This window comes from Malania oleifera, chromosome 3 (genome assembly GCF_029873635.1).
Source record: "Malania oleifera isolate guangnan ecotype guangnan chromosome 3, ASM2987363v1, whole genome shotgun sequence".
In the NCBI taxonomy this organism is placed as follows: domain Eukaryota; kingdom Viridiplantae; phylum Streptophyta; class Magnoliopsida; order Santalales; family Ximeniaceae; genus Malania; species Malania oleifera.
Genome location: NC_080419.1, coordinates 41,104,548 through 41,117,596, shown reverse-complemented (window position 1 = coordinate 41,117,596; position 13,049 = coordinate 41,104,548). Strand labels below are relative to the sequence as shown.

General features: G+C 37.5%; 1 protein-coding gene across 3 annotated transcripts in view; it reads right to left on the bottom strand.

Annotated features, from left to right (window-relative positions):
* Positions 1-13,049, bottom strand: part of LOC131151613 (uncharacterized) — a 126,077-nt gene that overhangs the window by 13,582 nt on the left and 99,446 nt on the right. For 2 of the 3 annotated variants that reach the window (XM_058102879.1, XM_058102880.1), the window contains one exon: positions 346-427. The exons of the other annotated variant lie outside the window; for it this stretch is intronic. In XM_058102879.1, the coding sequence (XP_057958862.1) occupies positions 346-427 (82 nt within the window). The remainder of the gene's footprint in view (positions 1-345; positions 428-13,049) is intronic. 3 annotated transcript variants of the gene reach the window in all.

Genomic DNA, 13,049 nt, shown 5'->3' with positions numbered 1-13,049 from the left:
CTGTGAAGAGGAGTGAGTTGTTATAGTTTCTCATATTAAAAGGGGTAGGGGTAGATCTAAAATAACCTAAAATGAGGTAATGTGGAAGGATTCAATAGGCCTTATGTTAAAGGAGGAAAATGCTCTCAATCAGGTGAATTGGCAGGAAAGGATTTACGTAACCGAAACCACCTAGTGGGACTTAAGGCTTGTTGTTGTTGTTGTAAGATTCTACAATATATTATAGTCACAAGGAAAAAAAAGAAGGATACTACACAATATTTAATTTATAATTTCATTGTTGACAAGCATCTTGAAAATTCTAGGTAAAACTAGATGGACATTCTAGCTAAAACTGTATGTTACCTCATTATAAAGTTCTGCAAATCTTTTGTTTCCAACTCTTGGAGATCCAAAGTTATACATAGTCACAGAAATTGCACCATGCCTACACAATGAAATACAAATAAACTAAGTCAAACCAAAATTTGTGGAAGTCTCTGATAATATCTCCAAATGAAAAAACCCATCACATTAGATATTACTATAAGTAGGTTCCCAAAAAGGGAAGGATAGTGTAAGGGATGAGAAAAGAACAAGCATATGTATGGGAAGGAGAAAATCATACAATTAAATTTCTCAAGTATTTAAATACTACAAATCCAAGGGTAAATTGTAGGCCCAACACTTGTTAAAAGATTCTGTCTTTATAAATTATATTTCCTAATGTATAGATGAATCTTAAAGGTGTTCTTTTAGCAGAGTTTCTCTCTCTCTCTCTCTCTCTCTCTCTCTCTCACACACACACACACACACACACATAATGACCATCATTTAGTTGGTAAACAAATCATCTAGTTGGTATTCAGACTTCACAAGTCTCTTTATCGTTGTCTCTTTTATCCCAAGAATTATTTCAATGGTCCCTAGTCAAAAAGCATGTCAATAGGAAATGTTTATGGTGCCTTGACTATATTTACCAGTAACAACAATAACCAAAAAAATCCTACAACAATGGAATGCTGGTAGAATATAGAGTGATTAACTGCACATTCTAAAGGCAAAGTTCAAGATGATTGCACTAAACCTAGAAAATCAATCCAATTGCCCTATGACCAATGACAGGTGGTAGCTAAAGAGATTAAAAGAAAAACAAGCGTAAGTTTGACTAATGGGAGAATGTGTCAAAGTAGTCCAAACCATACACATACACAGTTTGGCAAAGCCACATAACCATCAGGATTGGCCTTCACAATGTACATCCAATGATGTCCAACCACAGGCTTCAGGAAGGGGCACAAGCTTCCAATTATCATTTCCATGTCAAACATGCATCTCTTCATCCATTGGCCCTCTCCACGCAAAATGTGATAAGGCTTTAGACATAGACTTTGGAAGAGAAATGAAGGATGGAGTAGTAACGAAACAACAATACATGGGTGACAAGAAATGGTAACTACTGAATAATTGGGTAAAATGGAAGACTTAACCTCAATGAAAGGTCTCCCCCTCTATTTATAATATTTGTTGAGTACAATACCAATGACCATAATACCCTAAAGTAACTCTAACACATACTACTCATGTTAAATGACCAAATAACAATTAACTCCCCCTCATATGCTCCTAGCTTGTCAAAAATGAATTTCACATAGCACCTCCCAAGGCTTTAGTTAACAAATTAGAAAGGTCAAAATAAGACTTCATATGAGTAGTTGTGATAAGCTTCTCTTCAAGTTTCTCCCAAACAAAGTGGCAATCAACTTCAATGTGCTTTGTCTGCATGGAAGACTAGGTTGGAGGCAATATGAATAGCAATTGATTATCACACATCAACTCCATAGGCTGAGAATGTGGAAAACCCAGTCTTTCCAACATATTCTTCAACCAAACAAGTTCACATGTAGTGTGAGCCATGGCCCTATACTTTGACTTAGCACTTGACCTAGCCACCATAGTTCGTTTCTTACTCTCCAAAGGAACCAAATTACCACCAACATAGATACAACACCCGGTTGTGGATCTTCGCTCAGAAGGTAACCCAATCCAATCTACATTTGTAAATCCCCAAATATGAGTGCAAAACCATCCTAATATAAGAGACCTCTTTTTGATGCACCTTTGAGATATCTCAAAATGCAAATTACAGAATCCCAGTGACTTGTTCACAAGGAATCAAGAAACTGATGCCCAAGACTTGTTGCAAAACACATATCTAGTTGAGTGACCGAGATAATTCAACTTTCCAACAAGTCTCCGATACCATCTAGAGTTAGGAAACAAATCACCTATGTCTAGCACTAACATACTACTGGGATCCGTGGGTGTATCAACAGGTTTGGATTCCAATGACCAGTCTCATCTAAAATGATCAAGCTTAAATTATAACAAGACAATTCCCGTACTAGACCTCGATACTTCTATACCCAAGAAGTATTTCAATAGCCCCAAGTCCTTGGCTTGAATTGGCTTGAAACTTATTATGTAGAAAAAGCTTTAGGTCTTGGATGCCTTGATCATCATCACCAAAAAGCACAATGTCCACATACACAATAAGAAAAATCCTTTTGGATAAAGTATGACGATAAAACACAAAGTGATCTACTGCACACTGTTGAAGGCCAAACTCAAGTACTACAACACTAAATCGGCCAAACCATGCTCTGGGAGATTTTTTAATCCATATAATGATTTCTTAAGCTAACGCATTGAGCTTGATTCCCCTTAAGCAAGAAACCCAAGTGGTTGCTCCAATAGACCTCCTCCTAAAGATCACCATGTAGGAAAGCATTCTTCACATCTAACTGATGTAAAGGCTAATGACAAGTAGTGGCTAAGAAAATGAACAAACATACTAACGCAATTTTAGCAACCAATGAGAGTGTCTGAATAAACCAAATTATACACTTGAGTATATCCCTTACTAACAAAGATGGCTTTCAAACAAGCCACAAAACCATTAGGGTTGACTTTCACATTGTACACCCTGACAATGGACCACAGACTTATCAAGAGGAAGAGGTACCAAATCCCAAGTATCATTATCATGTAGCACACACATCTCTTTAACCATTGCAATCCTCAACCTAGGAAGTGATAGTGCTTCAAAAATAGACTTTGGATGAACAAAAAAAGATAAGAGTACTACCAAATAGTAATATGAGAGCAACAATAAATCATAAGAATCAAAGAGATTGGATGTAGGGTACAAGTGTGTTTACCTTTATGAATATCTATAGGAGGATCAACATGATGGGAAATGAGATCATCCGACGAAAAATTTAGAGGTGTAGTAGTAGAAGTTGGAAGAGGTTATCCTCTTTTGAGTCGTCATGTGCATACCTGCAAATTGGGATGATCCAAGCGACAAGGACTCAAATTGGAAGTAGGAGGATTGGGCAAAAATAATAGATCGGGATATAGAAATCAAAGCAGAGGAAGAGACTCATTAAGGTCAACAAAACTCAAGGAATGAAAGTAGTATGGTATAAACTCAATAAAGGTAACATCAATAAAGTAAGGAACCAATGTAAAGTAGGCCTATAACATTGATATCCCTTCTGAGTATAGGAATAGCCCAAAAAAATACATTTGATAGCATGACGATCCAACTTATTTGTTCCTAGAGTCAATTGATGGACAACAAACACACCCAATCATATGAAGAGGAACGGAGAACAAAGGAGCCTTAGGGAAGATAATTGAATATAGGGTTTTATCGCCAAGGACAAAGGATGACACTTTATTGATGAGGGAGCAAGCTGTGAGCATAGCATCACTCCAAAAAAACTAGGGGACATTCATTTGATACAATTGGGAGTGACTTTAAAAATATGTTTGTTGTTTTGCTTTGCAACTCCATTTTGTGGTGGAGCGTGGGCAGTGGGCACAAGAGGACTATTGGATCATACCAAAAGTAGTCCTATAGGTAGTGAGTTGGGTATTGAAGTACTCCTTAGCATTATCATTATGAAGTATCCTAACTGGAATATCAAGCTGAGATTTTATTCGAGAACAAAAAACACAAAAGATATTAAACAACTCAAAACGATCTTTCATTAAATAGAACCAAGTCATCTTGGAGTAGTCATCAATAAATTTAACAAATTATTGAAACCCCAACTTCAATGAGACACGATTGGAACCCCAAACATTAGATGGACTAGCATGAAAGGACTAATCACCCGTTTGTCGACTAGGGAAGCAAAGGGAACATAATGATGCTTTTCCAATTGACAAGACTCAAACTCAAGATTAGACACAAAAGTCAAGGTAGGAACTAGTTGTTTCAATGTGTCCAAGGATGACCAAGGCAACAATGGATTTGAAGGGGTGTAGCAACGACTGTGTAGGCAATAGGAGGAGAGAGTAGATCAAAGTAGTAAATCCCATGAGACTCACATTCTATGCCAATTGTCTTTCTCGCCTTTAGATACTGAATAACCATAGATCAGGAAAGAAGGTTATAGAACAACTTAGTGACTTAGTAAGCTAGCTGACTGACATGAGATTGAAATAGGATTTAGGAAGGTATAAAGTAGAAGAAAAAGAGATGGAGGGAGTGGGATTACTACTCCTATTCCCTTGCCCCCAATAGTAGAACCATCAACAATGGTAACTTGAAGTAGATTTTTTGGCTACGGGAGGGTGCAAAAGAAGTTGGTTGCACCTGTCATATGTTCAGTGGCAGCAGAATCTATAATCCAAGGAGTAGTGGGAGAGATACTAGATAACATACAGACTTTAGGTTACTGTTTTGGGCAAAAGATGCAATGTGATAAGATGCTTGTTGAGACGATTGGTACTGTAGAAACCTTAAATACTCCTCTGATATAGTCACAATATGTCGTTCACTTTAACAAATGACTAACAAGGGAACCATACTTTTGGGACTTGCAAACTCCATGCCAACACTCATAAACTCAGACCAATAATAAGAAGATTAATTTCTGGAACAATCAGAACAACCATGAACAAGGCGACCCACCATGAATGAGTCACAAATAAATCAGCACAAGTTCGCCACAGCACCAAGAAACTTTGACACAGCCCAAGAAACCAACATACAGCACTGGAACAATTGGAGCAACCACGAACGAGGTGACTCACCACGAACAACAAATAAATCAGCACAAGGCTGCTACAACAGCAAGAGACATAGACAAAGCCCCAAGAAACCAACACACAGCACTAGAACAATTGGAGCAACCACAAACAAGCTGACCCACCATGTATGAGTCACAACTAAACCAGCATAAGGTTTCCACAGCGCCCCAAAAAAAAATCATACACCAAGACAACCATGAACAAGGTGAACCACCGAAACTACCATGTACAAGTCACCAACAAACTGATATAACATTGCCACAGCCTCACAAAAACAGCTTATAAAAACTGCCACAGCTCCAAGAGACTCACTAATGGCCTTTACTAACATCGATCAACAACTAATGGATTACCACGAGTGCATGGTCAAAAAAGTTGGATCTTTGAACAAAATGCATGCCCAAAAGCTTGATATTATGGTCAATGGAAGGAATTGGAACATTCAGGCAGAAAAAATCAGAAAAGATGGCCAGAAAATCTCTCACACGCCGGTCGGGACTTTTGGAACACAGATGGTGCGTGGGGGCACGTGGAGAACTTTCCAGTGATGGAATTTTGCAAGGTTATAGTTCAGAGGGTTCTATCTTTGGCTATGTGGTTGGTTTTGTGAAATATTGAAAGGTTGTAGTGGTTCTAAGAAAGGCAGAGAGGGAGGGTGTTTTCCATCAACAGCTGAGTTTGGTTTCATGGTAAGGTTTAGGTCAGAATGTTGGATCATGCTCTGATACCAAGTTGAATAATTGGGTAAAATGGAAGATCTAACCTCAATGATAGGTCTGTCTCCTCTATTCATAATATATGTTGAGTACAATGCCAATGACCATAATACCCTCACTAACTCACACTTACTATATAATTCTAACACATACTAATAATGCTAAATGACCAAATAACCATTAGCAATAGCCAACAAAGTTAGAGATCGGACACTGTGCACATGTGCATTTACATTTCCAAACAACAAAAGGAAGATTAATATCATAGGAGACTGGATCAAAGACAAGGGAATCAAATGTGCAACATTAACATATGGAGGAAGCTCTCTTCGCTTGAGTTGCTATAATGTATACACCTGAAAATTAGGATGATCCGAGCAAACTAGTAAGGTTGCACTGAGATGAAAACCGAGGATGATTATAAGGAGAGACAAATACACTATAGACTTAAAAAGGTTAAGAAAAATGATGCAAAGTAGGACTGTAACATTGATATCCATTTTGAGTATTAAGAGTGTCCTATACTAAACAAATACACTTAAGAGCATAAATATTTAACTTATCCACCCCTGGAGTTAACTAATGGACAAAGGACACACCCCCAAATATATGGGGAGGTAGACAGAACAATGGAGCATCAAGGAGGAGACGGAGACAAACGACAAAGATGGCATTTTGTTAACAAGGGACTAATAGTGTACATGACATCACTCAAAACACTTTGGGGACACTCATCTCATTCAACCAAGGTCTTAAATTTTGATTTCAACTAAAATTTCGAAGTTCCAGAAGTACAAAAATTTTAATTGAAATTTTGACTTTGATGTTAATTTCAATTTCAATTTGAAAAAACAATGGAAACTAGTAGTAAAACATGGAATTTTTTTATGAAACTTTAGAAATGAATAATAGACAAAATAATGTAAGTTTTAGGACTAATATATTATAAATTAAATGTATCAATGTTGTGTATGAGGTGCAATAGTTGTAATATAATGTGTATTAAACTTATTCAGCTAATATAAATGAAACTCATAAAATATTGTTTATTATACAAATAAAGACAATTTAGACATGAATAATTAAAGAAAATGTTATTGTAATTTTAATTTTTCATATAATTTCAAAAGCCTTCGTAATAATCTTTTGTTTCAATAGAAGATAAGATAAATTAAGATAGAAATTTCACTTCACATTTAAATCTCACATTTGAATTCTAAGCAAATTTCATTCTATAATTAAAATTTCGACAAGTTTTGCTAAAATTTCGAGATTTTGATAAATTTGAAATGATTCATTGAACTTTTGACGAAAATTATCCAAGACTTAAATTGGCTTCCATTTTGATTTCAAGCCTCCTTAGATTAGAGATGGAGGGCTTTCTTTTGGTTTGGGACCTGTAAGGTCCTATGGGCATGCTCTTGACCAATCTGCATTTTATCATGGCCCAAGCCCAGTTTTAAATCATAAGACTGCTCTTGGGCCTCCTTCATCAGCAAGCCTAGCAAAGAGTTTAAAAGAGGCTTATTATTCTCTAACAGCTGGCCCAAATCTATATTAATAGTTAGACCAGGCCCAACCCACTCGATCTTTGTCAACCCATCACCCTTGCAGGAAACCCTATCCGCCAATCTCAGCGGCTTAGCCAGAATTGATACCCTTTCCGGTGTCGATTGGTTGTGCAAAGCTGACAAAGTGAACTTCTCCTTCATTCATTCCTCGCAGCAAGTACAAACAACTTTGTGCATGCTCTTAGAAATCGAGCGACCTCCTTCGTCACTTTCGCTGCCTGAGACAATCTGTCTCCATGAATGATTATTGTTCCTTTTGTTATCTATTTTATTAGATTGAGAACTCTCCAAAGTGATGAACGGCCACCTGAATTGAGACCACCCATCCCCTTTTAGGCCTTCAGGAACAAAAATGGCATACCTTTTACCCCTCCATCCATGCACTATTTCCTTAAATTTCCATGCCCTAGTCGCATGAATCCCCATCCAGTAATCGACATACCCCAGTTGGACTCTTTGAAAACCCTTGCACAACCTACCTTCATGAGACGAGAATCCCTGAGAAAACCAAGAGGCCGCAACTGGAGAGAGGTGTAACTACCAATTGCTATTACGATTCTTCTCAAGGACAAACAAAGCTCCAACCTTCCCTATCTTATCTAATCTCATATCAAAGGACTTCCTTTTGATCTGTAATGAACCCCCCACCATCAGTTCATACTTTTTGTTGGCCTAACAAGGCTTAATCTCATTTTGATGATAACAAATCAAGGTTACTTAACATATTTGTTTAAGTTTCAGGGCTTCAAGTCATGAGAGATATGAAGATTATTGAAGATTTGCTTAAAGCTCAGAAGAATGTTAAAAGATCCATCACATGAAGACTTAGACTTTTAGATAGTTTGATCTTGTGAAAGTCTCATGTAAGTACTTCAAATTTCAATATTGTTGATTGAAGCTCTTAGGAAATATCATTGACATAGAGACCTATTTTTAATCATGGAAAATATTTTCATAAAGTCTCAAATAAATTTTCAAAGTTAAACATTTAAATTTAGGAACTAAACTTTGAAAAACATTAAGTAGCCAAGTGGTCAGGCGACTGATGGTTAATCATTAGGCGACTGATATGCTACTGGTTTTGTTAATGGACGAACAGTATAGGAACAGGCAATTGACCTATCATGGCTAGTCGACTGACCCAGTACTAATTTTCAGAATACACTAATTTTAAAAGAGCTCGGGCGACTGAGCCCTCATGTCTAGTCAACTAAAGTCTATGTTTTAAACTTTCAACAGTGCCGAAAGTGTTTCCAAATTTGATTTCTTGGTTTCCAAAGTCAGAGAAAACTTAGGGAAAGCGGCAAGAAACCCTAGTACACTATATATATATATGAATTATTCTCGCATATTAGGCTAACACACAACATACATAAAATTCAAATCTTTGAGATATACTGCTGAAAGCTATTCTGAAAGTGCTGCTGTGTTCTTGCTGATTTTCATACGAAATTCTGATTAAATCTTTCAAATTCCTCACTTGATAATCAGAACACTGGTGATACAATTATGAGCTTCAACTTCTATATTGATTTTGATTGAAGTATATTGATTCTAACTTGTACAAATCTTCTCTTTTGAGAGTATTTCATTGTACGAACAAAGTTTGTTTATTTGCGATTGTTTTTTATGGTTCAGGGTATTTGAATCATTGCCTAGCGAGAGGGTTGTTCTCGTTAGAGAAGGATCTCCACCTTGAACGGAGAGAGGCTTCTTCACCTGGTAACGAAGTGGAAAGGAAATCCTCACAGCGGGTTGCTTGAGGCAAAGACATAGGCTGCTGACTGAACCTTGTAAAAAAACCTGTGTTCAACTCTTCTTCCCTCAACTTTTTACATTCTTGCAAGATTATTAACTGCGTGTATGCTTACTTAATCATTGTGAACTTGCTAGATATTGGGAATTTGCTTAATAACTGATTTTGGTTGTATTAGAATCAAGGAACTATATTGGTTGTGTTGTTGGATTGAATATTCAGATAAGCGTTGAATACTGAATTTGTGAATACACAGCTGAGGTAAAACAAGTGTGTAATTGATTATATTATTGAGGTAAAAGTTGTAAGATACACAAGATTGAATTATTAAAATCGTATCTTGAGATTATCATTGATAATTGCTGAAATACTGATTCTGTATATTGCTTAATTATTGAAGCATTGAAATTTGGATTTGGATAGTAATCTCATATCTACATTCATATTCATATCTAGGATTCCCGATTGGTATAGTACGGTCGCTGATTAGATCTTTGTGATTGTGTGATTGTGGTAATACAAAAATAAAAGGGCTAAACTAAATTAAAATTCCGCAAAGAAAATTTTAAATACCCAATTCACCCCCCCCCTCTTGGGAGTACACCTTAAATCTCACTTTCACCATGATTTCGAGCACCAACGAGCTGTGCAAAGATAGGGATTTTCATGAGAGAGCAGCACCATTGCGTTACTAGGTTCCAGATACCATTACACCCTAATAAATCGGTGAAAATCACAGTCGTTATGGACTGCTACACACAATTTTCATTCCTTTGAGGTGAAAATCCTCAAACCAAGCTAGAGTTTAAGAAGCCATGTTCCTTCAAATAAATCTCCAAATTTTAATTTATTTTATGCATCAATTTGAACAATAATGACCGGAATCAGTCATATAGGTAGTGAATAGCATGACGAAGTGCTCCTTAGTCCTTAGCGTTATCACTATGAAGTACTCTAGTAGGTAAATTAAAGTCTGTTTTTATTTCGAAACAAAAGGCACCAAAATATTAAATAAATAAGAACAATCCTTTATTAAAATAGCCAAGCCATTCTCGAGTAACCATAAAAAAAAGTAAAAAAAATATCTAAAACCCAACTTTGACACAGCATGAATAAGACCCGAAACATCAAAATAGACTACAAAAAATGTAACAGACTCTATATTGACTCACAAAGTAAACTGAACATGTTGGTGCTTTCCCAAATGACAAGACACTCCAAACTAGACACAAATGTTTTAAATTGTCCAAATAGATGACCAATACGACAATGGATTTAAAGCAGTGTGCAGCAGCAGTACAGGTGGCAATAGAAAAAGATAGCATCTCAAAGTAGTTAAGTCCACCAGCCTAGATGGGGCAGGATTCACTGTCCCTATTCTCCCAACTGTCATAGTGGACCCATTGGCAAGGGTTAACATAACATAAAATGTCACAAGGAGGATGGAAAAGTAATTAGCTGTACCAATCATATGGTCAGTGGTAACGAAATTAATGATCTAAAGATTAGTGGGGAAGATGCTAGATGAAAAACAAGCTGCAGGGTTACAAAGGGACTCAACGTGAAGAGAGCTTGACGTGATACATTATACTATACTCTTTTTGTTAGGATATAGCATCTCTAATGTTTGACCCAATAGGGATGTAATCCATGATGGCCACATTGACAATCTGTGGGGATTTATCATGGAGATACCAAACTGCTTAATTGTACAACACACCCCACCCCCACACACCAACCCCAAATGTTTCTAATTAGTAGTTGCCAAGGTGCCTCTACAGAAACTATCCCTTTCTTTAGATTACCTGAAGCACCACATGAACCTCTTCTACTACCCAGCTAATTGTTGACAGCCCTATGTGACAAATGTAGACTTCTTGGAATCAGAAGTTCAGATGCCTGAACTAGGAGCTAAGAAATGAGTGTTTGAGGAGGCATGAACTATGCGAGGGTAAACGTACGAAAAATAGCCGCTCTGCATTACTGATTGGACTAGTTCAAAATTGGGTTTCAAACTCGAGTTGCAAACCTGATAGGATAGTTTGGGCTTGTCTAAGCCTGCCAAATAGTTCTTAACAATCTTAAACGGCTGCAAATAATTTTCCATTCAATTTTTCTTGGTCATCATCCGCAGCAACGATGAGGGAATCAAACTTTTTCGGATTCACGGACCCCATCCCAAAAAACACAAACAAGACAAAAAATGAACAAGGAAAACAATCACACTAATAGATTGAACCACAATTGCAACGACATAGCAACTGCTCCAGCACTCATCGCCTCAGCTACCACTGACAAACAACCTCTGAAGGTACCAAACACACATTAATGGAGTGCACCTGTTGATCTCTAGTGAACAACAAAAAGGAATGGAAGTTCGGGCTAAAAACGATACAACAAACTTGATATCAGGGTCTACAGGAGGGTCGGAAGCATGAGGACAAATTGGAGCAGAAACAGGCTTTCATGAAGCCTCACACACCGGCATGCGGCATCAAAATTCCCTGCCTATAATTGCAAAAAAGTGCATGGGGGCACTGCAATGATGAGCTTTCAGATATCTTCAGATCAGCAGTGTCAGTGGGCAACTATGGTGTTGGTTTACCAAAAGCATGAAAAGATTTTGTGGTTCTGACCTGAAAGTGTTTTCCAGCAATTTTCTGGTGACTATTAGAGTTGGCTTGGGGCTACAGTGTTGTGGAGATCCTTCTGAGGGTTATAGACTTCTTGAGTTATACACGGGGATAGGGCTTAGGGATTTAGGGTTTAGCTTCACATTGATAGAGGCTCCTTAGGATTTTAGGTCTCAGAACCATATGCTCTGAAACCGTGCTAACAATGTCTAGTAAAATTGGAGAACCTAACACAGTGATAGGTCTCCCTCTTTTTTTATATCCTATGTATGCCATAATGGCAATCACACCCTTACTAGCTCATGCACACTAACATCTAACAATAACACAAAAAGTAATTGGTAACAGTATCATTTTCATTTTGAAATCAACCAAATTTGTAACTTGTAAATTTAACAATCAGGCCAAAATTTATAGAGTATCAAAATTTTACCAAAGAAGTGTATGGGTAAGTGGTAGCACTGTGGTGGGAAGGTACCATACATATTGAATTACCTTAAGTTCTACCTTCGGAATGCCAACCAAATCATGTTGGTCAATAGAATAATGTATCCTAAGACATCATATTCACATGCACAATGGTAAATTGGTAAGTCTTTGCTAGAGTTCATTTATGTCTTTTGGTATTATTATTATTGAGAATGTTAGTATGTTAATTACTGAGAATTTGTAAGGGTATTATTGCCTTTAGAATATATTTAATTTGTATTATAAATAGAGGGAGAGACCTATCTTCAAGTTAGGTCATTCATTTTAATCAAATCTTAAGATGGTATCGGAGTGTGATCCAACCTAAACCTATTCCCCTCAGCTGTCACCGGAACACACCATTCCTGAAGCTGTCCTTCCCAGATCCACCTCCATCCCATATTATTTCACAAAACCAACCATACATCCATAAACAGACCCCCCCCCCCCCCCGGGTTACCCCACGAAACCCCATCACCTAAGGACCGCCCACGCACCAGCCAAATGCAAGCAGGCCCGAACCCACGTGCCGGCGCATGAGTGAAGTTCCAGCCACTTTTTTCTTTCCTTTTTCCCCTCTGCCATGCTCTGATTCCTTCTCTAGACTATATTATCAAGCTGTTAGGCCAGTTTTTTTCTAAACAATTCAACCTGTTTCGACTATGCACTCACGGCATTCCGTTAATTTTTGTTCAAGGTTTGTGAAGGCTTCTTTGCGAGTTTTTGGAGCCACAGCAGCGTTCATATGCTCAGTTGTGAGGCTGTGGCAGTGCTATATCCATCAGTGAGTTGTTCACCTCGTCCGTGGTTGTGTCGATGC